The sequence below is a fragment of the Galeopterus variegatus genome, unplaced genomic scaffold (genome assembly GCF_000696425.1).
Source record: "Galeopterus variegatus unplaced genomic scaffold, G_variegatus-3.0.2 Scaffold55, whole genome shotgun sequence".
NCBI classification, from domain to species: Eukaryota; Metazoa; Chordata; class Mammalia; order Dermoptera; family Cynocephalidae; genus Galeopterus; species Galeopterus variegatus.
This window is the reverse complement of record NW_007726166.1, coordinates 1,180,015-1,205,236: the sequence shown is the minus strand read 5'-3', so window position 1 is coordinate 1,205,236 and position 25,222 is coordinate 1,180,015. Positions and strand designations below refer to the sequence as shown.

The 25,222-nt window shown below is 55.6% G+C and overlaps 1 protein-coding gene and 1 long non-coding RNA gene across 2 annotated transcripts in view; both read left to right on the top strand.

The window, feature by feature from the left end:
- The window catches only part of NFAM1 (NFAT activating protein with ITAM motif 1), a 42,180-nt gene extending 39,074 nt beyond the window's left edge, over positions 1 to 3,106 (top strand). Inside the window, exons 8-9 of the mRNA XM_008574516.1 lie at positions 1,288 to 1,374; positions 3,040 to 3,106. Coding sequence (XP_008572738.1) covers positions 1,288 to 1,374; positions 3,040 to 3,099 — 147 coding nt within the window. The 3' untranslated portion in view covers positions 3,100 to 3,106. The remainder of the gene's footprint in view (positions 1 to 1,287; positions 1,375 to 3,039) is intronic.
- Positions 3,107 to 14,733: 11,627 nt separating this feature from the next.
- Positions 14,734 to 19,479, top strand: LOC103591876. Its single transcript, XR_550622.1, has 2 exons — positions 14,734 to 14,899; positions 19,095 to 19,479. It is a non-coding gene; the product is annotated as an uncharacterized LOC103591876 (long non-coding RNA).
- Positions 19,480 to 25,222: the final 5,743 nt, after the last annotated feature.

The following is a 25,222-nucleotide window of genomic DNA, read 5'->3' as shown; positions in this document are numbered from 1 at the left end:
GTCTCCCAAGCGCCACATGGTTTATTACATGGGCTTTCATGCCCGGCTGCCTCTCGGTGCCTCCCTCTCTCCTCCCCTCCCATCTCCCCCCCTCCTCCTGCCTCTGAGCACCACCTGTCTCTCCAGCCTGCCTCAGAAACCCCTGCTTGCCTGTTGCCAGGGAAACCGCCTCCTTGGCAACCAGCCGGCATCCATGTGACTCGTACACTCGGGAAGGAACGGCTTCTGCCTCTTGCTTAGACTGTTGGTGGGCTCTGCTCTGTAGCCCAACAGGGTCTGAGGGAGGGTCCAGGCTGTGATCCCAGAGGGAGCTGTGGAGGCATCACGCTACCCTTGATGATCATTCAACAGCTACTTATTAACTACCTACTGTTTATCTGACTCTGTGCAGGGCCCTTTATGTACAATATTTCATTTAATCACACATTGAGCCTGCAAGGTAGATATGATCATTCCCATTTTGCAGATGGGGAAACTGAGGCACAGAGAGGTTATGGGGTTGCCTGTGGCTGGCAGGTGTCAGAGCCAATAGTTGAACCTAGTCCTGTCTGTCTTCAAAGCCCCGGTTCTTTCTCCCATCTTGAGGTTTCTGGCCTGGCTTCTCGTGGCTGGGCCAAAAGTGAGTGTGGCCCTAGGACACACCCAAGTGGGCACGGAGCCCCCCACCATAGCTCATCTAGTGCCACTCTCTTTGTGCCAGGCACAACTGTGAGATGAGACACCTAGGTATAGTGTGACCTCAGTAGGTGCCTAGGTCATCCGTGAGCACAGGCTGGGTGGGTGGTGGGTCAGGGGAGACCTAGAGGGTATGGAGGGGGTGGAACCTTCATGGGGGCAGGGACTTTGAGCCAGGGGAGTGAGGGCAATGCCAGAAGGGCATGCTATTGGAGCGGTGGCCAGCAGTGTCATGCAGGGGGCTGCTGGCTGCCAGGCCCTTGAAGGCCCAGGGACAGGTAGGGTCAGTGGGATGGGCCTGGGCCCTTCCTCTTGTCGGCCACGTGGAAGCCTGAATAGAGCCCACCAGGACAGCACAAGGCTCTGCTGAAGGTCCTTGAGGGAGGTGGCGGGGAGCAGAGAGGAGTCAGCACTGTACAAGCAGGGAAGGAGATGAGGTGACTGAAAAGGGGTGGCAGGTGTGAAGGTGTGGCAGTGCGACCGTGCGTGGCGTTGCTTCACCTTCCCCTAGGCTCCCGCAGTGTGTGGTAACAGGCAGGGAGACTGGCTGCTAGCACCCGGGGACAGCCCCTCTGTGCACCTGCCTCTGACCCTGTGCCCTGTCTCCTGCAGGCCCTGCAGCGCCGGGAGACCGAGGTCTACGCCTGCATCGAGAGCGAGGACACCAGCCCACCCTCCACCCGGAGCCCTTTCTCCCAGGTACACAGTGGCTAGGCAGGAAGCCCCGAGCTTGGGGACACCAAACCTGGCTTCTCGTTCCATCTGACCCTCTCATCATCTGTGAAATGGGGCACAGAAGTGAGCCGCCTGCTGCTGAATCCCAGCCCTGTCCCCGAGGCAGCTGGCCTCGTGGTTAAGAGGACTGGTGGGTTTAAATTCCCGCTGCAGCCCTTAGCAGCTGTGCAGCCCTGGCCAAAGTACCGACCTTCTCCGTGCCTGAGTCTCCTTGTCTGGAAAATGAGGAGCCTAAATGTACCCACCTCATAGACTTGCCACAAGGATAGAATGTTGCACTGAGAGGGCTGCCCGGGGCCTGGTAGGCACCACTCAGTGTGAGCAGGTGTAACTACCACTGGGCACAGCGTCCACACTGGCCATCAGGCAGGATGAGTTAGGTTTCTAGCTGCCCCCAGGCTGGCATTGGCTAAGGTCAGGAGCTGGAGTATGAGCTGGTGCCAGCTTGGGCTAGACTGGTCAGGGCTCTGTTATTATCATGATAGGGCCTCAGGCATATTACTTAATCACAGTTTACTTTCTCTCTTAAACCTCAGTTTGCTCATCTGCAAAGTGGATGAGCAACACTTTCCTGCAATACCAACAGCCCCTGAACTCAAATGAGTTCGAAGTTGAACGACATCTGCCCCAGAGCTTTGAACACTATAAAGTGCAAGGTGTCGCTAAGCCAGTGCCCACGGGCACCTTGGAGGAGCCTCAGGGAGTGTGGTGGGCTGGTGCTTGGCCTTTCCTGGCCCAGGCTGGCACTATTTGTTGAACTCCTACTGTCAAGTGCTTTCCATACTCAGCCCTGAACTAGGCCCTGACTGGAAGCCGGGCTTTCTCACCCTGGGACCCCCCCCCAAGGATGTCTGGGCTATCTCAGGCAGTGCATGTCCTGTGCCAGGCCCTGGGTGTTGGGCAGGAGAGCTAGGCTTGTCCCTGTCCTCTGGAGTCTGCAGGAACAGGGTGCTGATCCCATGGACACACAGAGATATTTGTAGCCCTATTGGCAGGCTCTGGGGAGGGACCAGACCAGGGCTGGTGGTGAGGGCGGGCTCCCTGGGCCACTGAGATGAGCCTCCAGGATGAGTAGGAAACAGTCGGGCAATTTAAGACAGGGGAGGATGGGGGAGCACCCCAGACAGGGGAGAGCTGTGGGGAAGCCCCACTGCAGGAAAGGGGAGGCCCGTGTGGCTGGAGGGCAGAAAGCAGGAGTGGGGGTGGTGTGATGGGAGAAGAGCCCGGTCGGGTGGGCTTGAGGACACAGGACAGGCCTCCCCGTCACAGCTACACAGAAAGCCATCTGTTTGCCTCTGATTAAAACCGAACTGCAGGGCTGGCCCGGTGGTGCACTGCTACAGTGCGCTGCTTGGGAGTGCGGCGGCGCTCCCGCCGAGGGTTCAGATCCCACATACAGACCGGTTCCCGCTCACTGGCTGAGCGAGGTGCGGGCGCAACACCGAGGGTTGCGATCCCGTTGCCGGTCCCGGTCCAGTACGGGTGCGACACTGAGGGTTGCGATCCGTTGCTGGTCACGAAAAAAGACAAAAAGGAAAAAAATAAATAAATAAATAAAAATAAATAAAACCGAACTGCAAGTTCATTCTTTTCCTACCTAATGTTTTTCTTTCTTTCCTTTTTATGCAGGAGAATCCGCATCGATTTGAGGATGACAGTGAATTTAACCTGGTCTATGAAAATCTCTAGGACGAGCTCCACTGCCCGTAGGTCTTGCCCTGGGTCAGAGGCTGGGGCAGCCCCTGCCTCCAAAGGACTTGACCAGAACCAGGACTGAAGCCCCTGGCATACCCATCACCTCACCCCACCTTCAAGGCCCTCCCGCCTTGGCCTGCGCCACTGCCCCCACCCTGCCCCCCAGCCACCCAGTGTTTCACACCTGTGGGTCCTTGCCCAGGCTGTCCCCTCTGCCAGGTGGGCCCTTCCTCCCCTGGCCCAGCCCACAAAGAGCTACTTAGTGTCCCAGGGCTTGCTTGGATGCCACCCATTCCCGGAACCCTCCTCTCCCCGTCACGGCAGCCTGCACCTGGCCTGCGAGGCACTGTGTGAGCTGCTGGGGACCTGGCAAGGGACTGAGGAGTGGACAAGTAGCAGAATGGCTGTGCAGACACTCCCACCCGCCCATCTAGGCCCAAGGCCCCAGACAGCTGTGCCGGGTGGGGACAGGGGCTGGCGCGGCAGGGGTGGGGCAGGGGCCAGAATGATGAGCCACAAAGAAGCTGCACTGTGCTCAGGGACAGATGTGGAGGTGGCTCAGTGGTGGTCATCGAGCTGGGCCCCTGGAGCCGGGAGGGTCCCAGTACATGCTGGTCGGGAAGGAGATCCTGGCATGTTTGGGATGGAGCAGAGGGATGAGGTAGAGGTGCTGGCTGGAGGGAGCTGAATGAATGGCCCAAAGCCCTCCCCTCCCCCAGCCCAGGTCGTCTCAGATGGGCTACTCTACAGTGACATCTGCTTTGTCACCCTCTGCTCTTCGGGGCCTCAGCTGCTCCATCTTCCACACGAGGTCCAGGCCCCCGAAGTCCCCTCTGTCTGGCTGATCCTGACCCTACCACCTGTGGCTTCATCCAGTTCTCTTCTGTCTCTATCTGCCTTATGCCCCATCCCTGGCCTCCTGTGGATTGAGGCCAGACCAGCTTCTTCCCTCCAGGCCTAATGTCATCCCAGCTGCCTCGAGGCCACCTCTCTCCCCTTGTGGCCTAGCTGGGCAGAGGGGTCCCTCTGTGTTGCGGAGCTCAGGCCACAGGAGGACAGTGGCTCCTTGGTGCCCAGCCCTGAGCCATTTCTGCAGCTCCAAGTGCTCACATTACCCTCCCGGCAGCTCTGCAATGTGACGGGAAACCCCTTCCCCAGGCAGACAGGGGCTCAGGGTCGGGTCAGCCAGGCTGTTGGGTTCTGTTCCCTCCCTCGGCTTTCCTACTGATCATCTGTGAAATGGGCAGGTCAATCCTCCCTCGCCACTTCCTGGGCTGCCCCACAGGTCCCTGGGGTGCCCTCATACCCAAACTCAAGTGTGCCCATGGATGGTGGGGGACCTGATGCATGGACCCTGATCTTGGCCCCTCAGCACCCTGGGCCACCAGCTCCTGGGCAGCGGCTTTGGCTCTGTAGGTCAGGTCCCTCCTTGTGGGGATAGAAAGGCTGGGGATGGGGGGTGGGCAGAGACTCACCTCCAGAAGAAGTCTCCTGAGCCCTCTGCTCGGGTGGCACCAGGCCTCCCTGGCCCACAGGACGGCCAGCGGCCCCCCGGCTTGGTTCTGGGCCGTGGCCTGCGAGCGCACAGCAAGGAGGGCTCCCAGTGGGACGAGGAGGCTGAGCGGGGAGGCGCTGCTCTCCAGGAGGCTGGATTTTAGTGAGCCTTGTGCCTGTTTAGGGAGGAGAAGCTGCCTGGGCAGAGCTGCCTTCCAGGCTCCTGACTCCACCAGACTGAGGCAGGGGCCAGGGCGGGAGTGAGGGGGACATGCCACTCAGGGTGCTGCGAGCCTCCCCTGGGAAAACCCACGTCAGCAAGACCAGCAGGAGGCCACCTCACCAGGCCTGCCTCCCCTCCTCCTGGACCTCTCTGTCCTTGGCCCCTGACCCCAGCCCCTCTGGCTGGTACCTCAGCCATAGTGAGGGTCGTGAGCAGCCTGGCCCAGGCCCCACAGTCTTCTCCACAAAGCAACTGAGCAATCCTGATAAAACCTACATCGGGTCTTGTCCCTCCATGACTCAAAACCTTCTACGGTTCCCACCTCACTTGGAATAAAATCCCAACTCCTCCCTGTGGCCTGTGAGGCCCCCAGGGACTGACCTATCCCCGCTCTGGTGGACACAGATATTGCCAGAGCAGTGGTTGAGCCTGGTTGGGGCAAGGCTGGGCGGCCCTCATGTGTGGAGGTCCTCAGTGAATGACAGAGACGCAGGAAGGACGGGGTGGGTGAGTGGAAAGGCGGGACTCTAAGGGGGCTCTGACACAAGGGAGGGTGGGGGAAGAATGTTCTGGAACTCCCAGTGGGCGGCAAATAAGACTGAGCCCCTGTTCCCCAGCACTGCAAAGAAGAGCTGGTGCAGGGGCGAGGGGAGGCAGATAAGTCCAAGGTACGGGGTGCAGGTGGCACTGAGGGAGGAGGAGGGGACAGAGAAGGGAAGAGCTCCGTGCATGTGAGCTCCCGAGGGTGGCCTTGCTCCAACTCTGAAGGGGTGAGGAGAGAGGAGAGGAACCACCCTTGAGAGCCCTGGGGCTGGTTGGTCTCCGGGCCTCTCCTGAATCCCAGCTCCACCTCCCAGCGGCCACCTGAGCCTCGGTTTCTGGTGACAACAAGGAACGCTCAGTGTCCCTCAGAGAGGACAGATGGGGGACTCCAGGGCTCATGCAGAGGCTCAGTGGGTGTGTATTTCCTTCAAGATTCATCCTTAGGGAGAAGCAGGCTGCCGGGGCAGTGCGGAGGGTGTCTGCTCAATGAGGGGGCAGGCCTCCCTGGGAGGTGCAGACCCAGGCTCTGAAGCCACCCCCATGAGCAGTGCCAGGACCCACATGCTCAGGGGACAGGTTGGGGCTGTGGACAGAGCTGGGGGTGGGGGCAGGGCAAGCAGAGAGGTGAAGAGAGAGGGGCAGAGAGGGGGAGAAGCTAAGAGCGACGGGAGGACATTTGAGGGAGGAACCTGGGTGGCACATGGGAGACCCAGGTGAAGGGAGCCTGGACCTTCAAGGAAGGGTGGTCCTGAGGGTGGACCAGGGCTCAGGGCAGGTAGGAAAAGCCCCAGGCAACCCCTGTAGGGCCCTGCCCTGGGCCCCACTGCAGAAGGCAGCCATGTGTCATGGGGCCAGGGTCACAGTAGCTACTCCCTCTGCCTGGCTTGCCCCTGCCCTGAGGGGACTGCCACCCTCTTTCCTGGCCCAGCAGGTCCTGTCCTCCTTGGTCTTGCCAGTGCCACCCCCTTCAGAGTCTCAGGGCATCTGAAACGTTTCAGCTACTTCATGGATGGATGGAAGCTGAAGGCCCCCGTCCTGCCCCTTCCAGCGGGTTTGTGCCTCCAACCCTCCCTCCAGCTGCTGCTCCTCCCAGCACTTGCTTGAGAAAACCATCCTGGACAACCAAGCCCAGCAACTTGAGGTGGGGGCGGGAAGCTGTAGCCCCTCCTCAGCAAAAATTTCCAGAGGATTCTGCACAGTGGAGTTTCCATGGGAACATGTGCCAGTTATACACAGAACCTCGGGGTTCCCTTCACAGCCGACATCACTGGACCTCTGCAGGGTAGCCTCGGCTGGGGGTGGCCACTGCCCTTTGGTCACCAGCCTTCACTAACCTGAAATCAAGTTACAGGCAAAGCCTGCCTTTTTTTTTTTTTTTTTTTAACATTCTAATTTAAAGGCTATGCTCCATTCTAAGGATGCCTCTGGGATTTCAGGGATGGATTTTTATGTAGTTCAATAGTTTTCTTGGCAGACAGACCATCCAGGAGGGGCGGGCCATTGCCTCAGCCCAGCCAGGCTGAGTAGCATCTCTCTGTCCCTCCCAAATGCCAGAAGATGTCATTTGCCCACCTGAAGGGCTTCCCCAGCCCTGATCCAGACTTCAGGAGTTGGGGACATCGTCATAAGACTCTGACCAGTGGTCATAATTATGGCCTCTGAGCCTTGGCTGAGCGTGGGTCAGGTCCTACTCTCTGCTTGTGGTGTTAGCACGTGTTTTCTATGTGTGTATCTAAGCAGGTGACACAGGCATATATCGTGGTAAAACGTTTAAACAGCAGCAAAGTGAAATTCCCTCTGATGCACCTGCCACCTCCCAGCCTCTTTCCCAGTCCTCTCCCCGGAGGTAACCAACTGGGTCATCGGGGTGTGTTTTCTTCCTCCCTGTTTTTATTGCATCTATGTATATATGTGTGCACATGTAAAATAGACGGTGTTTGTGCGGGGCTCTGCGGCTGCGGCGGAGTCGTTCCGTGGGCGTTGTTTGCGCCTGCTTTGTTCCTGCAGTCTCACGTGCTGGGGATCTGCCGAGACGGCGCAGAGGAGCAAAGGCGTCTGCCGGCCGGACGGCTCCTCCCTGGGTCAGGCCCCTCGCAAGGGCCCGTCAGTGCCGGTTTTTCAGCCTCACGCAAGGTGCTGCGGGGACTATCCCTGTACGTACCTCCTTGGACACATCTGCAAAACTTTCTCCACGGGAAACGACGAGAAAGGATTCCAGGGGCCCAGGGTGTGGAAATGGACTGTTGTAACAGACACTGCCACGTTGTCAGGCGTGGAGGTTGTACTGGTGTCTATTCCTGGGACTCGTTATGTAGAATATCTCATTTCATCTGGAAAACGGCCCTACAAAGCAGGAGGGGGTGGGGCTGGTCTCCCCACTTTACCAAAGCAGAAATTATGGGTCAGAGAAGTTGACTGGCCAAAGTCACACAGCCCAGACAGGGCAACACCGGGCTGGCTCCGAAGGCACGTGGTCGCATTGCCTCCGCAGGTCCTGACTGCGGGACAGAGGGAGGCACCGAGAGGCGGCCGGGCATGGAAGCCCATGTAATAAACCATGTGGCGCTTGGGAGACCCTCACTTCAAGGGCATCAGACACTGGGATGGTGGGGTGGCCCTGGGGACCAGTTCAAGAGGGGGAATGTGGGGGCAGAAAGAGCCACTGAGGGACGTGCTGCCCCCAGGGCTGGGGAAGCCCACAGAGGGACAAATTTCCTTCAGCAATGCCCTGTCGTGTTCACATTGTCCATATCCAGTTTCTCAAAATTGTGTGTGTATGTGGAGTTGGGGGTCCTCCCGCCTCCCAGGGGTCTACCTTCCTGGGGAAATGGAGGCAGGACAGTACAGGTTGTGGGTCGGGCCTGCAGTGAGCCTTGGATCCTGGCAGCCTGGATGTTTTTATCCTAAGTCTCCCCTGGAAATTCCCAGGCACAGCATGCCTGGAAGTGTGAGCCGCCTCTTGGAAGCTTTATAATCCGGGATAATGTTGCTGTAATTGGCATTGTTCTGCCTTTACAACCCTCTCATTACCTGGAAACCTACTTTGCAAGTGGCTGTATCTGGAGTGGGTTTTATTTTGCCACTTTGTGGGCCTTGAGGGGCTGAGGAGCACAGACTTCTTCCCTGTCTCTCCTTTGCCTGCTCCATCCCCATCCCCAGTGAGTACCACAGGCCTGGAGGGCCAGATTCGGGCTGGTCTCCTGGCCTTGGCTCAGGACACAGCCCTGTACCTGGCTCGCTACCATGGGCCTGGCTGATCCCAGGACTTCTCTTCTCCCCAGATCCCTCTTCCCCTTCCCCCTTCCACCACATCAATCCCATCTATCAGAGCCTCCTCCAACCCGCCTCCTCCCAGCTCTTCCCAGTCTCTGTGCTGAACTGATCTTTCTATAGCACAGGTCTGACCATGTCACCCCCCTCTCAAAACCCTGCAGCACCTCACAGTTATGGTCAATCCATTGCAACAAGGGGGCCAAGATCATTCACTCGGGAAAGAACAGTCTTTTCAACAAATGGTGCTGGGAGAACTGGACACCCATATACTGAGGGGTGAAACTGGACCCCTACCTCACAGCCTATACAAAACCTCACAGGGGCTTCCACTGCCCACAGAATTGGGGCCGGACCCCTTAGCCCTGCACTCAGGACTCTTATGCCTCCTTCATTCTTTCAACAGCATTTGTGTGGCTCTGTCTATGTGCCAGGCACTGTGCTAGGGCTGGGATAAGAGACAGATAGCTCTGTCTTCCTGGAGTCCACCAGCTCATCTCTGACCAGCTCCTGCTGGCCCAAAGTCACCCCAATCCCATCCATGTACCTCTCCATGGTTGCTGTGCTCCAAGATGCCAAACTCCCCACCTTGGAACCCATGCTCTTCCCATTCTCTCTACCCCAAGGCCCTTCTCCCCATTTCTTGCTGGAGGAATTCCTGCTCAAATGCCACTTCCTCCGTGACGCCTTCCCTAAAGCCCCCTCCCCACTGGGCACTTTATCCATTCCTCCCGTCGCTCTGACCTCCTCACATTGAATCAGTTCACACACATTTTTTCCCCCAGGAGCTTTCTCAGCATGGCAAAAACCTTCTTTGTCTCTCTTTGTCTGTGCCTGACTCATAGTAGGGGCTCAAGAGCCATTTGTTCAAAAAATAAATGAATTTTTTCCTTTGCTGGCAATTCAATGCCTGTTCTTGCTAAAAGACGGAGAATAATTTTTTTTCAGTTTCCAGGAAGTGATCTCTAATGAGTATGTGGCCCATTTTACATATGTGAAATTGAGACAGATATGTTGCTGCAGCAGGAGAGGCCAGGCGATGAATGTGCAGGTTCTGGGAGGCCAGCACCCTCCTGACTGATGGAGAGCGGGAGGCTCCGTGCTACTGGAAGCGAGGCCCAGGCACAAGGCCGGCAGCGCCCCTGCCCCCACCCCCATTCAATTCCTGGCTGCCAGGTTGTCAAGAGGCTCCAATGACACGTGCCTGCAGACTGTGCATCAGGGGCCGTGAGTCCTGTTAGGGTGGTTCTGCTAATTGATCCCAGAAGCCCCTGTCACTGCCAGGGGATGCCTCAGTGGGCTTGGCAATCTCCTGACTGCTGTCTCTCGCTTCACCAGATGGCTTCCCCTCCTGCTGCAGCTGCCTGTAGGCTAGGCCAGACACCACTGACCGTTCAGGGCCTGGGACCCTCCAAAAAGCCAGCAGAACTGAGCCCAGCCAGTGGTGGTGGGTGGGAGCTCTGGAAAAGCCTTGTGCGTCCCTCATGTTCTGGCCGGGTCATGACCACCCCAAGAGTGGCTGAATTGGTGGGGGAGGCTCAGGGCTGCTCATTCGGGACCCACTGTCCTCCAGCAGCCCCACGGCGGGTTGCCTCCTGTGGATGGGGAACGTGAGGTGCCCTGTATGGAGGGTGGAGCCAGGAAAGCTGCTGGCCTCCTGGATCTGTTAGGATAAGTCTGTGCAGCTGAGTCCCAGGGAGGAGGGCAAACTCTGGAGCCAAGTGACCAGGTCCAGAAATAAAAATAGTAATTGTAGTGACGCCAAGTCAGTCCTAAGCTCTTTCCCCCAGGCTGCCATGGGTCCTGTGTGGTGGGTTATCCCTGCTTCACGGGAAAAAGTGAGGAAACTGTGGGCAGTGGGGGAAGCAGTGGTGGTGGCTGAGGAGGGACTTTGTCCGAGGCTGGTCTGGCCCCTGAGCTGAGCTCCTACCCTCCACATCTCAGTGCTCAGGACGCCCCATCTTCTTTCTGAGTTCAGTCCTGGAGTTTGAGTCTGTAGACAGTTTTTGGATGCTCTATCCTGAAACTGCCCTGCTTTAGGGGACTGCTAATATACATGTGCGGGGCTTCCTTATGTGGTGACGAAAACATTCTAGAACCAGATAATGGTGACGGTTGCATAACCTTGTGAATATGCTAAAAACCACCGAAGTGTACGCTTTAAGAGGGTGAATTTTATGGTACGTGAATTACATCTCAATAAAACAAAACAAAAACAAACAAAAAACTGCCCTGTTTAAACAACTTCTGTGTCCCCTGTCCATTACCCTCCACCCCAGCCTCCCCTGCCCTGTCCCCTTTCCTGCCCTTCCTCCTACAGAAGAGCCTTTCTGGGGCCTCTCTCAGCCTCCAGGATCTGGCTCCTGAAGCTCCCTCTGCCTGATAGATAGTTAAATGCCTACTCATTTCTTATCTGGAGACGAGCATTGATCCCAATTTGCAGATGAGGAAACTGGGGCTCAGAGAGAGATGTAGCAACTTGCCCAAGGCCACACCGCTGGCACATGATGCAGCTGAGATTCAAGCTCCAGCAGTGGCTTCAGAACCCATGGTCATTGCCTGGTGCCTTTCTGTGGTAGCCTGAATAATGTTCCTCCACCCCTCCAGATGTTCACATTCTAATCCTTGGCACCTGTGAATGTTACCTTACATGGCAAAGACTGTGCAGATGTGATTAAGGATCTTGAGATGGGGAGACTATCCTGGATTAGTACGATTATAAACACCGCTGTAAGGGGCACGTAGAGGGAGATTACAGACAGAAGGCAGAAGGCAGCGTGACAATGGAAGCAGAGGCAGATTTGAAGACGCCACGCTGCTGGCCCTGAAGATGGAGGAAGGGGCCACAGCCAGGGAATGTAGCTCTAGAAGTTGGAAAGGGGAATGAAACAGATACTCTTCAAAGCCTCTAAAAAAGAAAAAAACCCAAAACAAACAAAAAAACCCAAAATAAAATAACAGACAAAACAACAAAAAATTTTTTTGTTAATAAATAAATAAAAACAAAACCTCTGGAGGGTGCACAGCCCTGCAGACACCTTGGTGTCTGCCTCTTGAAACTGATTTTGGATTTCTGGCTGAACAGTAAGAGAATAAATGTGTGTTGTTTTAAGCCACCAAGTCTGTGGTAATTGGTTACAGCAGCCACAGAAAACGAATCCACTTTCCCTCCGGGGAGAGACTATTCAGCCTCCCAAGTGCAACCTTTTTGAGAAGCTCTTCTGGCCCCTAGTCAGGGGCTCCCCCTGCTCTGTGCTCCTTGGGGATGCTTTCTCCTGGCTCTGACCCTGGGGCTTGCCCCTGCCATGGCCTCTGTGTCCACCCTGACCTTGGGCTTCTTCTCTCACTCTGAGCAATGACCCCACAAGGCTGGCATCATCTCATAGTCACCCAAAGGCAGGCAGCAGCTCTGTGGCATCATGGTGGAGGAAACTGAGGCTCAGAGAGGAGCAGCAAATGTCCACAGTCACTTAGCTGGCAAGAGGCAGAGCCGGGGAATGTGCATCCAAGAGGGATGACCCAGGCACCTGAGCTGAAGGACTCTTGAGAAAGAAGCCACATCTGCTGCTGCTGCCCCTGGGTACTAACCCCAGTACCCATCTGGATCTGTGCAGAATCGGACCGTTCCTTGTGAGTTCGGCTTTAGGGAAATCTGATAGCGAATTCCAAACCAATGAGAGCAAATAAATGAGGGGTGATTACTGACAATAGGAGAGGATACACCACAGGGTGCCTCCAAATGGCATCTCCTCCAGTACGTTTTAAGTGCTTTATAGGTCATTAACTACTTGACAGAGAGAGCCTGACACTTAAAGCAAAGAATTTGGCGCCTCTGCCAGGGAAAATCAATCAGAAATGAAGATAGAGCGTCGGTGGCGTTAAGATGTACGAAGTGGGCAAACGGGATCCGATTTACACGTATTTGTAAGGCCGTCTCCATTGTGTAAAGTAAGGCACACTGGTATTTGAGGCCGTTTATAAATCCCATATTAGCGTTTAGAAATTCTTAACCAGTCCCCCACCCCCAGCCTTTAGTTGTTGTTGTTATTAATGAAATAGTTCAAAGACATGGAAAAATACAGAGACAAGCTTAAACATCTAAGCCCACCACCTGACTGTCAAATAAAACATTACAGCTTGGCTGAAGTACCCACTTTTAAAAAAATGCTACTTTTTTTTTCTTCCTGCCTTTTCAGATCCTTTCTGTCTTCTGGCTCCACCTCGTCAGGGAGACCTAAGCTGACCACCCACCCCTGCCCAAGACAGCACTTCTTCCTCTGGAATCAGAGTGCAATTACTGCCTCTTTAATTAACTTGGCGATTAATCACCAGATGCTTGTGAAACAGCTTTTATTGTCCTTGTCCATCTCGGGCTGTGGTGGGGGTGGGGACCAGGCTGGCAGGGGGAGGAGGGTCGGTAGGCAGGGCACTCCTCAGGACACCAGGCTGGGCAGGGGCAGCTGGAAGGGGAGGCCTGAGGAGGCCTGATATGTAGAGGGTCGACTTCCTCCTGGCTCTGTTTGGGCAGCTGCCAGGTACCAGGGTCCTAGATGAGCTGGAGGGAAGCCCAGGAGAGCAGCAGGCAGCTGGGAGGGTGGCCCACCCTGGCAGCCTCAGGGCCTGTGCCCGTGCTCCTCCCCTCTCATCCCAATGTGCTTTCCTCACCGAGCCTTGTTGTGGGTTGAACTGTGTCCCCCAAAAGATATGTTGATATCCCAACCACAGATACCTGTGAATGGAACCTGATTTGAAAATAGGGTCTTTACAGATGTAATCAAGTTAAGCTGAAGTCATTACCAGGTTAATGTGGTCCCTAAAACCAGTGACCGGTGTCCCTAGAAGAAGGCTATGCGAAAACACAGACACAGGGAGAACTCATTCACCCACCACCAAGCCAGCTCCTGCTCTGCATGCCTGAATCTGGCTGCCCACTGTAGAGAAGAGGGGACCTCAGACAGCATTTTTCTGGCCGATTAACCCTCCCCTGCCCATTTCCAGAAGCAGCTCCTACACCCTCCTTTGTCAGAGGAAGCCCTCTCCACCATTCCATGTAAAACACCATCCCTCAATCAAAAGGACCTGCCTGGGGGGTTCTCAAGGACCCCCTTTCCCAGAAAACAGCAACCCTGCTCAAGTCAGTTTGCTTAATGATAGTCCCCATGGATCCTTCTGGATAATAATCCCCCCACATGCCCCCAAATGGGCGCAGGAGGGAGAGAAGGTTCCCAGAGAAGGAAAGGGCCCAGGAGGTTACCGGGATTTTAACATGGAGGCAGGGGCTGTCTCATTCATGCTGTAAAGCACAGTGCTGGGTACAGCACATTCATTAAAATAACTCATCTTCTAACCCATCTTCTGTTCTAATCCAACTCTCTTTCTACAGATGGGAAACTGAGGCTCTGACACGCCAAAGGGCGTCACTGTGTAGAGGAGATCTGAGGACCAGTAATGTAAGCACGTCCCAGTATGAGCTCTGCCAGTTGCTCCTAGGTAACTGCACTTCTCTGCACCTCGGTTTCCCCATCCTTGATGGGGAACAGGAATGCCCTCTCCTAGAGGTGTTACTAGCATTAAAGGCAGCTCTAAAAACCTGTGTGCACGTTTTCTATTAATGCATTCAGCCAACACGTTTCGAGCACCTGCGGTGTGCCAGGCCCTGGAGATAGAGTTGAGCAGCACAAACCCCACGTCCAGACCTCCAGGTGCTATTTGGTAGAGGACAAGGAAACGCAGTTACCACCCGGGGTGGTGTCATGAAGGAGAGAACAGAGGCAGAAAGGAAAAGGCTGCAGAGTTCAGAAGGGCCCCAAAGAGCAGTGGCCGCCACAGGAGAGAAAAGGCCAAGAATGAAACCCCCACCCCCACTGCCTGAACCCCTTCCTCGTCTCAGCCAATCAGGCCTCAGCATCGCCAGCCGGCCGACCAATCAGGAACTGGAACAGGAGCCCTAGTCGCAGGCCACGGTTTCCCGGGGGAGGGCGGCCAGAGGCGGCGCGCCCCGCCCCGGCCCGCCCAAGCCCCGCCCAGGCCCGCCCAGGCCCCGCCCCAGGCCGTGGCCACCTCGCCCGCTTGGAGCCCCGTGGCCAGGGCCCGCCGCTGGGGCACAGTATTGTCTTAAAGGCCGAAAAAAGCGGAACAGGGGAGTAGGGGGACAGCCACGTGGCCGCAGGAGGATTTATAACATTTTCTTTCGCCACTGACAATATTGCAAAATGCGTGAAAGAGACGGCCCTGCCAGGACAGGAGCGTGAGGGCGCGGGCAAGGTAAGCAGCCCCCGGCCGGCTCTTCCACGGATGGGGCACCGGGAGGAGCTGGCGGGCATCACCCCACACTGAGCGGCTGTCGCGGGGTCTGCGTCCCGGTTCGCGCTCTGGAGGGTCTGGTGAGCGTTGGGTGGTGTAGACGCGGCCCCTGAGCGGAGGCATCTCCGGTGACCCGGGGGCTGCCGAGGCGGGGTAGACGTGCGCACGTGGCCCGCCGAGGTGCCTTCGAAATCCGGGGGTGTCGAGACTGATCCCCAAGGCTGAAGTTGGGAGTCCCGCTCACTCGCGGCTGGGGAGCCTGTGGGGCCGCGGACCAGCGACTGAGCACCCTCCAGCGACCCGGGGACACGTGAGGCGCCACGGCACCGCCGGCAGGTGTAGACGCGGGCGGCTCCCAGACGCGGAAAGTTTGCTGGAGCGAGCCGAGCCGGCCGCACGGGAGGAGCGTCTGGGTGCAGACGGAGCCACGCCTCCGCGGGGCGAGGCGCAGCGTGGGGCCGGGGACGGGACCCACCTGGCGCCTCCCCGGGGCGGAGGCGCCTTGTGGGGAGCCCGCAAACCCCAGCCTCAGCTGCTGTAACTCGTGCGCCCCCTTCCTCCGGGGCTGCAGAAGCCGCAGCTGAGGAGGGAGAGGGAGTTGGGGAGACAGTAAGTGACCTAGAGCAAGACCAGAGGGATTTATTGTGAGTCTTTTAGACGGGTTCACCAAGCACCCCCTCTGTCCCCTGGCCCAGGCGGAGCCTGGGGTGTCTCCATCTCACTTGTGAGGAATCAGGGGGCAAGAGGCTAACTGGTGTCCCTTCACGCGCTGTTAATCAGAGGAGGGGACTCAGGCCCCACCGTCCGCCTCCTTTTCTCCTTCACCTCCTCTGCCTGTGTGAGGAGAAAGGATGCCAGACATAGGGGAGGAGGGTCTATAGATGCTGGGGGCTGCAGGGAGGCCCTGGATTGGGAACCCTGAGTCTGCTTCCCACCGCCTCGCTGTGGCTCCAGGTGGCCCCACAGCACCAGGCAAAGGAATGAGTGGAGGAAGGAAGGTTATGGCAGAGACAGCACCGGGCAGGTGTTGCTAGTGCCTGCCTACTTCATTCTCCGGGTGCTGTGCCAGGGGCAGGTCAGGTGGGGGTATTTATGTGACACTCTCTTGTGCAGGGGAAGGAAGACATCCTACCCTAGTCTCTGCCAGGGGAAGGGCAGAAGCCTGCCTGTTGGCTGGAGGAGGTACCTACCTGTCTAGGGTAGTTCTTGGGGAGGCTTAATCTCATCTCCCATCACCCTCAGTGCCCTTTGTTCCAATTCCTATTCCCATACCCTCCCAGTCTCTGTGATTTCTCCTATTATGGAGCCTTTGTACATGTTGTTTATACTTTTGAGTCATCAAACACCTACTATGTGCCAGACATGGGCAATTCAGCAACGAATAAGCAGACCCAGTTTCTGCCCTTACAGGACTACCAGACCAGTGTAGGGACATAGATGATGAATGACAGGCAGGAAGGGGACAGGTCTGTGAGGAGGGGCAGCAACCTTCTCATCCTTTGGGCCCCAGCACCAGTGTCACCTCCTCTAGGAAGTCTTCCCTGACCTCCTTGACTTGACACTTGCACTGTGATGGGCTCCCATAACCTGGGGACCACTCCCTCTGTGGATATTTTTGTGTAATTAATTGGTTAAGTTTTGTCTCCCCCCATCAGTTGTAAGTGCCATTAGGACAGGACCCTGATCTCTTCTGGGTGGATGGTAGGCAAAGTGAATAAAGAATGGGTAGGATTTTCACAGAAAAATGGGAGCCACTCAGCCAGGTTAGGCGTCCAGATGGCAGAAACTTTTCTTTCCCCTTCCCTGGCCTAAGTACTGGGTTCCATACCCCATTTGCCATTCAAGGAAACAAAGTAAAAAAACCCAGCAGACCTGATGAGGGAGAGAGCAGAGAGAGGCCTGGCACAGACAGCCCACTGCAGCGCCAGGGCTGCCCACTGGAGGGAGAGTGGACCTGCTGGGGGAGGCCCAGGACAGGTGCCCGGCCTGCCCCACTTTCTTCTGTCCCAGGTCTTGGGAGCTTGGTTTCCTTCAAGTGCTACTCTGGGAGAAGGAGAAGGCCAGCGGGGGCCCCCAGGATGGCAGGGTACAGGGCCACAGTGACTGCCCCTCCCCCGCCATTTGGGGGAGAGAGGAGCCTGGGTAGCACCTCTCTGACCCAGAGTCAGGCCTCTGGGACACATAGAGCTGCTTGGGTGACCCACAGCTCACTGAAACTCTCAGCTGGAAAGTAGGAATCTGGCTCAGAGGAACTGACTCTTATTTTTATTTTTCATAGTTTCTATACACAGTGAATTTCTCCCTTCCCTGGCTCTGTCAGACCTGTGCACCTGGCACCTTTCCTGTGGCAGATTATGCCCTCACAGTTGCTTGACAAAGCTTTTATCACATCCCCCCCACCCCCCAGTGCCACCCACCCCACTTCAGGGGATTGAGCTGCTGCCATGCACCGCTAGAGAGACCATCTACATGCTTTATTCAGGCTCTGCCAGCAACAGAATAAAAGAGGCCTCCCCACCCACCCACCCGGCCAGGCAGCCCTCCTGCCTGAAATGGCTTTAAAAAAATTAATTTGCAGTGATTTACTCCCTTGTGTTCTATGGGGATCACCAGCATTTTAAATATGTATTTAAATCAGATTAACTGCTCCCAGATAAAACTTAACTGCCTCTTTTAACCCAGCAGAAAGAGCACTGGATTCAAAATCAAGTGACTCAGAATTTCAGGCCAAGTTCTGCTAATGACAGCTGTGTGACCTTGGGAAAATTACTTAACCTCTCTGCACCTCCATTGGCTCCTCTGGAAACCAAGGTTAATGATAATCCCTCCTTCACAGGGTGTTGTGAAGATTAAATTAGATAACGTTCAGGGAAGAGCTGAGCAATGCCAGACCTGTGTTTTCTGTTCCCCAGTACTGGCTGTCCCGCTAATTAGCCTGGTGACCTTGGGCAGGCCACTCAGCCATCCCTGGCCTCAATTTCCTCATCTGTATAGCACAGAGGTTGTTGCAGGAGATGAGGGCACAGAGCTACTTGCCCCTCACCCTCGCCCCCCACTCACCTTCTCCCACCCTCTGCCAGACACTGTCCCCTCAGCCACCCCTTTTTCTTGTTATCTGGGCACTTGGTTTTAATTGGAGCCAGTGCCCCCCTCCAGCTGCCTCTCCTCCTGGCTCCCTGTGAAGTTACAGGGTTGCGGCCCTGAGGGGCCTGCAGTTCCTGGCTCATTTTCAGGAGCAATTAGCTGTGATGTCACAAGCTTAGGAGGTGGCTTCAGCCGATGCTTGGCCAGGCCATCAGGAGGCCGGGACCCTCCTCTGCTGTGGTCTGCGGGGCTCCTGCCCCAGGCCTGGGGGGTCTCCATTGCTAGCTGTGGGGAGACCGGCTTCCCAGGAAAAGCCATTTCCATTCTGTACTTTATGACTCCTTGAAGCCTGAGTCTGAGTGTAAATTAGTTCTACCCTGAGCTTTTGTTGGCAAGTGTCGGTTCCTTGGAAGCAAGGGGCTTTGTCAGGAAGAACAAAGCTATTCGATGTTTTTCTGATCTGGGGGAAGCGCGCTCCTGGGGGAGGGCTCATTGCTTCTCAGTGTCAGTCTTAGTCCTTGGTTCTCAGACTCGATGGTTTTGTTTGGGGTTTTAAGTCCGATGGCTTAGGAGTCACATATGTTTGTGTGTTGGCTGAGGGATTTTTTTTTTCCTCCTTTTTGGCTTACATAGTGTAGTCTGTGGAAGCTAATTCCAGGGACTGAACTTTTCAAATCACTGCTTCAACAGCTTTTAAAAATCTGGACCTAGTTACTCCTGTCATCCGTGTGTAAAGATTTAGAAAAAAAATTCCAAACCCAAGGGTGGGCAGCCGAGAGGATGTACGGCTGCTGGCAGCGCGCTCGCTGCAGACCTGAGGTCAAAGCCAAAATGTCGAGCGCCTCCTGGGAGGGGGAGTGTGGGCTGCTTGGTGCCAGACATCTGGATATTGAGAAAACATCTGGGTAGCTGGGCTTTTCAGGTTTCTGCCTGACATTTAATATCACAAACATTGAGCCTGCCTCCCGTCCCCTCCAGCCACCAGCCACGCGGCTTCTCCTCCCAAACACACCCAGCCCCTTCCCCCGCCTTCCTGACGGGTAAGAAACATCCATTCTTTCCAATTCCCCAGCGTTTTCCCCCTACCGGAAATCTGATGGGCTTATGACATCATGGCTGGCTGCTGAGCGATGAAGTGGATGCCACAAAGAAATCCGACATATCGGATGGATTCTGAAATCAGATTCCCTCCGGCTGTAGTAACTGGCGAGAAGTCAGGAGAATCTGAGCTTTGTTTAAAAAATTAAAAAAAAAAAAAAAAACTAAGTCTTGCCCTGTATTAAATACGATTTTCTTAAAAACAAGCATACCTTTTGGAAATCATCCTATTTTAATAGAAATGCTGGGTTTTATGGGGAAAAAATGGCTAATAAATCGGACCTGAAGCTTCATGTGAATGTTCCATTTCTGTCGAGTGTTTGTGTGTCCTTATTCACTAATAAAGGAGGAACTCGGAATGGTTAATCTCTCTTCATTATTCAAATAGGATCGCTCTTTTTTTTTTTTTTAGGCCAATAAAATTCACAGGGTAAATTGCTGGTTTATGTTTTTCTGGGAACCCATTTTTATGGAGTGACCTTGGACCTGACCTGGTCTGCAATCCTTGTATTTCCCTCTGCTGGTTTTCCTGGCTGTGGAACCTTAAGAGGATTCAGTGAAGCCTGCTTTTTGGGTCTTCTAGTCAGTGTCAGCAGGGCAGGGCTGGGATGGGTGGGCCAGGTCTCCTCTCAGGGTGAAAACCTCTTTGAGAAGAGTCAGGAGGGGAACAGAAGTGAAGGGGCCTGTGACACATGCCCCAGGGCAGCCCGGAGTGGGGGGAAGACAATGATCCCCAGTGCAGACCTCAGAAATAGCTCCAGGCTGAGGGGCCTCAGTATCCTCACCCCTGAAGAAGGCTCAGGTTAAAGAAAGTTCACGATTTTGTGTGTCCTGCCTGCCAAGCCCCTAGTACAGACATCTGGAGTCCAGAACCAGGATTGGAGTCTGAGACCTGGATTGGAGTCCCAGCTGCTCCATGGACAAGCTGTGGAGTCCTGGACAAGTTGCACCACCTCTCAGTGTCTTTCCCTGTAAACGGGCACAATGACCTGCCCTGCCTGCTGGGAGAGTCAATGGCGTTGACGCTTCACCTGACACCCAGCCACTCTCAAGGTGCTCTGAGGTCAATCTCAGAGCTGGGAGAGGCCAGTGTGGATTCTGGAGTCAAGTCCACTGCCTGGGTTTGCCTCTTGGCTCTGCCACCTGCTATGTGCATGACAACATTGGTCTGTGTGACATTTTCTGTGCCCTGGTTTCCTCATGTGGGAAACCATAGTAGTCATAGAAACAACCTCACACATGGGGCTGCCGTGAGGAGGGATGGCCTCAGAAGGCCTGGCATGTAGTCACCAGGCATTCGCTGTCTTGGGCTGTGTCCCTGAGCCCCAAGGACAGGTTGCTGGGATGACTGTTGGGCCTGGGACGGGAGGGCCACGCTGAGCACAGGTGGAGGATAATCAAGGACGATGGGAACATCTCCTCTTCTCTTTGCACAGAACTTTCCATCTCCCCATTTTGTAAAGGGAATGAAGTCCCCTCCTTATCTGGGCCCCTACATCCCTCACACAGGGCCTCTCCGCTGCTCCCCTGTCCTCCCAGGCAGCTAGAGTGTGCCACTTTCTTTGGCCCCAATTCTAGTGGATAGGTCACATTTATTGAGCACCTGCCATCACTCGTTCTGTGCATTTACATGGATTAATTCCTTTGATTCTACACCAATCTGTGAAGGGGGGACAGTTATCATTCCTATTTTAAGGGACAAAAATGGAGACCTCAGAGGTTAAATATCTTGCCCAAAGACCCAGAGCCCAGATTGGAATGGGGGGTTGGGCTCCTGTGCCCGTCCTCTTTACCCTGACTCCACCGGGCCCTCCTCCTCCTGTTTCCCGCCTCACCCTGAAGCAGGAGCACCTGCACTCCCAGAATGCCCATCTCTGTCTGCCAAGACTCTTACACCACCTCGGCCAAGAGGCCTTCCCAGCTCTCCCTCCTGCCATGCCACCTGGGGAATGCTGGCGGTGCCGCACGTGGTCCTCGGGATGTGGCTCCCCTTGGTTGGTCCTGGGCCCCTTGACTGCCTCTCCTGGAGGCCAGGAGTTGGGCTGTGGCCAGTTTTGTGTCCCCCGTGAGATCTACAGGCCTGGTCAGCACACATTTCCTGAGGACCTACTATGTGCAAAACACGGAGACTCATATAGCAGCAGGTACCTGTGCCCAGCCCGAGCTTCTCTCCCACACTCCAGACCCATCCAGCCAATGCCTTCTGCCACATCTCCCCTTGGAAGTGGGCAGCTCCACCTCAGTAGGGCACAAACTGGGCTCCTGAAATTCACCGCCAAGCCTGCCCCATCTCATCTCCGTCTTCCACTCGCCCACTCAGGCCTAAACCCCAGGGTCCTCTCTCTCTCTCCTCCCTCATTCAATCTGTTGACAAATCCCATTGGTTCAACTTTCAAAATATATCAGCAATTTGGCCCTCCCCTCCACATCATTGGACCACCTGCATTGCCCACCCAGATGAGCGCAGCAGCCTCCGCACGGGTCTCCCTGCCTCCTTCTCGCGCCCTGGAATCCATTCTTCACACAGTAGCTGGACCGATCCCGTCAGAACTTGTCAGATCCTGCACTGCTCTGCCCAGAAGCCTGCAATGGCTCCCAGTTCATTCAGGGTCAAAGCAAAGTCCTGCCTTGGCCCCGCTGTTCCCTCTCTGACCTCCGCTCCTGCCGCCCCCGCTCGTGCGCCCATCTCCTTGCTCTTCTTCCAACGCATCATGTGCGTTCCCACCTCTCTGCTCTTGCTGTTCCCTGCCCTCAGCACTCTTTCCTGTGACACTTACATCACTCCGTCTTTTACTTCCCTCAGAACTCTGATCAAAGTCACCTGCTCAGAGACTTTCCCTCGCCGCCCTCCCCCCGCCTTTTCCTGCTCCGTTTCTCTTCCCTGCCCTTTGCTCTCCATAGCACTTATCTCCACTAGACCTTACAGTATATGTGTACGTGTTACTAGAGGGCAGCCTGCATTAGAGCAGGGCCCTGCCCGTCTTCTCACTGCTGGACCCCAGGTCTCCAACACAGGCAGGTGCTCAATAACCATTTGTTGAATGAAAGGAAAGATGATGGATACTGTGCAGGGACAGCAGGTGTTGAACACCTGCTCTGTGCCAGGTTCTGTGCTGGGTGCTGAGGCGACATGTGTGAACAAGACCCCCTGCCCTGCCTGCACAGCCCTGTCTGGGGAGGGAGACAGACTCTGAGCAAGAAATCCCAGAGCAGGTGGAGCGGGGTGGTATCAGGAATGAGTCTGGAGGCAAAAGTGGTCTAGCTGGTTGAGGGAGCCTTCTAAAAGTGGGGGCATAGATGAGGTGACCTGAAAGGTGGAGAGGACTTGGATGGGGCAGAGGGTCGGGTGGACAAGTGGGCAGCATGCTCCAGGGACTGTGGACTGGGCTGGATGGACAGGGAAGAGTAGGTGGGGCCTTAAAGATCAATAAGGTCCAGGTGGGTGGAGAGAAGGGCAGGTTTTCCAGGCTGGGGTTTATGGTGTGGGCAGAGGCCCTGAGGTGTGGATGTGCAGGGCATGTGTGGGGGACAAATTGGGGAAGGTCTCAAGTGCCGCGTGCAGTTGCATTAGGAGAAGCAGAGGAGGCCTGGGTTGGAATCCCAGTTCTCCTCCTCCAACTGCGTGCTCCTGGACTGAACACTTCCCCTCTGTGGGGCTCAGTTTCCCCATCAGTGGGTTGCTGATATATGCCTCTCCTGCTGCACTGTCCTGCCTCACAGAGAGGGAGGGACTCAGTCTGGAGGGACTGAGGGTAGAGAGGAGTCTGCCAGGAAGATCATGGTGAGCAGGGGTAACAGAGTGTGCAAAGACATGGGGCACTTCTAGGCTGCATTTCTCCAATCCCTCTCAGTGGGTAGAGAGGCAGGGAGGACAGTAACAGGGGTGGCTTTTTTGTCCCCAGTGAGGACCATGCCTGGGGTGTGCTCAGCTCTGCACTTGAGGGGCAGCCCACCTTTAGCTTCACACTCTGCTATGCACCACAGCCTCCAAGCTGGAGAAGCCAAGGCTCAGAGCAGAGAAGTGACCGATGGCTACATGCACTGCACAGTTGGCAAATGGCAGATGAAGGACTTGAACTCAGACCTGCTTGGCGTCAAGCCATGTCATCCTTTTGCAAGACTGAGCTGCTTCCTTAGGGTAGGCCAGGTGAGCTCATGCGAGGCCTGGGAGAGTGAGGACAGTGCAGGTGAAATGCTCTCTCATGACAGACTCATGCATCCCAGCGCCCACCACAGGACTGCTCCGATCATGGCCACTTCCTCCTTTGGAGAAGGTGAGTCAGTCCTTTGGAAAGCCCTCTGAGCCTTTCCGCTTGGCTGCAGCTTCTCTGAAGACTCTGGATTCTCCTGGAATGTTCAGAGCTCATTAACTCCCTAAAGCCTCTCAACCTCCCCTTGTAGGAGGGGCTGTTGTTATCCCTCCTTTAGAGCTGGGGAAACCAAGGCTGAGGAGCAGGCACCAAGGGAGGCCCACTGGTTAACTGGGGATGTCCCACTGTATTCACTCTCTGGAGGCTGCTTTGGGGACAGAGGGCCTGGCTCCACGTGCAGCCTAGAGCTGGTGCTCCAGCCTAAGTTGGGAGTTTCAGGGGGCCAATTTCAGCCCACACTGAGAAGAGCTTTCTTTCAGGTGTGCCCAAAGGGAGAGTCTTGGCAGGAGTGAGCTCCTCGCCATCACTGGGGTTCAAACAACCTCCACATGTTGGGGAAGAAGAGATTAAAGTCAGAGGGGCTGTGGACTGAGCACCCAGGCTTCTTTGACCTCTCCCAGCCTCAGTTCCCTTATTTGTGAAATAAGGATATTAATATTCAGCTATCAGAAGCATTAGTCGAGGAGCACTGTAAAGCACCCAGCCCTTTTACAGCCCACAGAAGGTACCCAGTAAGTGCCACTGTCCCTTCCTAGGCCTCTAAGCCTCCACTGTAACAGTCAGGCTCTGAGGGCAGAGTGGAGAAGGGGCCACCTCCAACAGCTCTACTCCTGCCAAGCAGCCCCGCAGGCCCCTGCTGCCTCCATGTCCATAGAGATTGGGTGTCCAGGCCCCATTTGGGCTGACCCAGACATCTGCCTTTGGGTCTCATCTGCCAGCTGGGCTGGGTCATGGCCAGCACCTTCAGTAACTGGGAGACCCCACAGTGAGGTTTTGGCAAGCTGGGCTTTGAGGCAGATGCGGGCTTCTTGCCACCACTGACAAAGCAGGGGAGGCAGGGCTCATGTAATAACCACGTTGCTCTAATCACAGCGCCACCCAGGCTGAGCCCAGAGCCTCCCTGCCCTTCTGAACTTCCCGGCTCCCTGACTAGGAAATGGCATGATGCCAGGACCTAGGGGGCTGGGGGAGTCTCACACCAGTGGGCTCTGTCACGGTGCTCCAGGCAATTGGTATTTGTTGGGCACCTACTCTATGCCAGGGGTTTTCCTTACACTCAGTCAAATGAGTTTTGAGGTGCAATTTCATTTCACAAAAGAAGAAGCTGAGGCTCGGGGAGAAGAAGCAACTTGGCTACAGCCATATCAGAGCCAGGATTCTAACTCAGGGCAGTGGAACTCCAAGGTCAATAAGCATTCCCTATGTCCTGCCATCCCCTGGGCAAGGCAATGGGAGGAGCACTGGTTCGGAGCTCTGAAGTGTGATGGGGGACGCCAGGCTGTGCAGGGATATGGAGCCACAGTTCTGACTCTGCCCTTGTGCCTTTGCACATTCTGTTCCCCCTGCTCACCATGCTCTTCCTGACAGACTTCTCTCTACCCTCTGTCTCTCCAGGCTTAAGTCTCTCCCTCTCTGTGAAGCAGGGCAGTGCAGCAGGAAAGGCACATGCCTGGGAGTCCAGCAGGCCTCTCTTCAAATCCTGCCCCGCCACCACTAAGCCTGGAGGGAGAAAAATAAGGGGAACAGCATGCAAACAGGGAACAGCATAGGCAAAGGTAGGAGGGTGTGAGGGCCTTGGAGAGCTGCATCAGTTAGGAGGGTGGAGACAGGTCTGGGCAGAGGAAGGAGGCCTGGGTTGGGCTGCCCTTTGCCCCATCTGGGGCTTTACCCAGGCTGTCCTCCCTGCCTGGCCTGTCCTTCCTTTTCTGTCTAAGCCTTTGTGCCAAGTCCC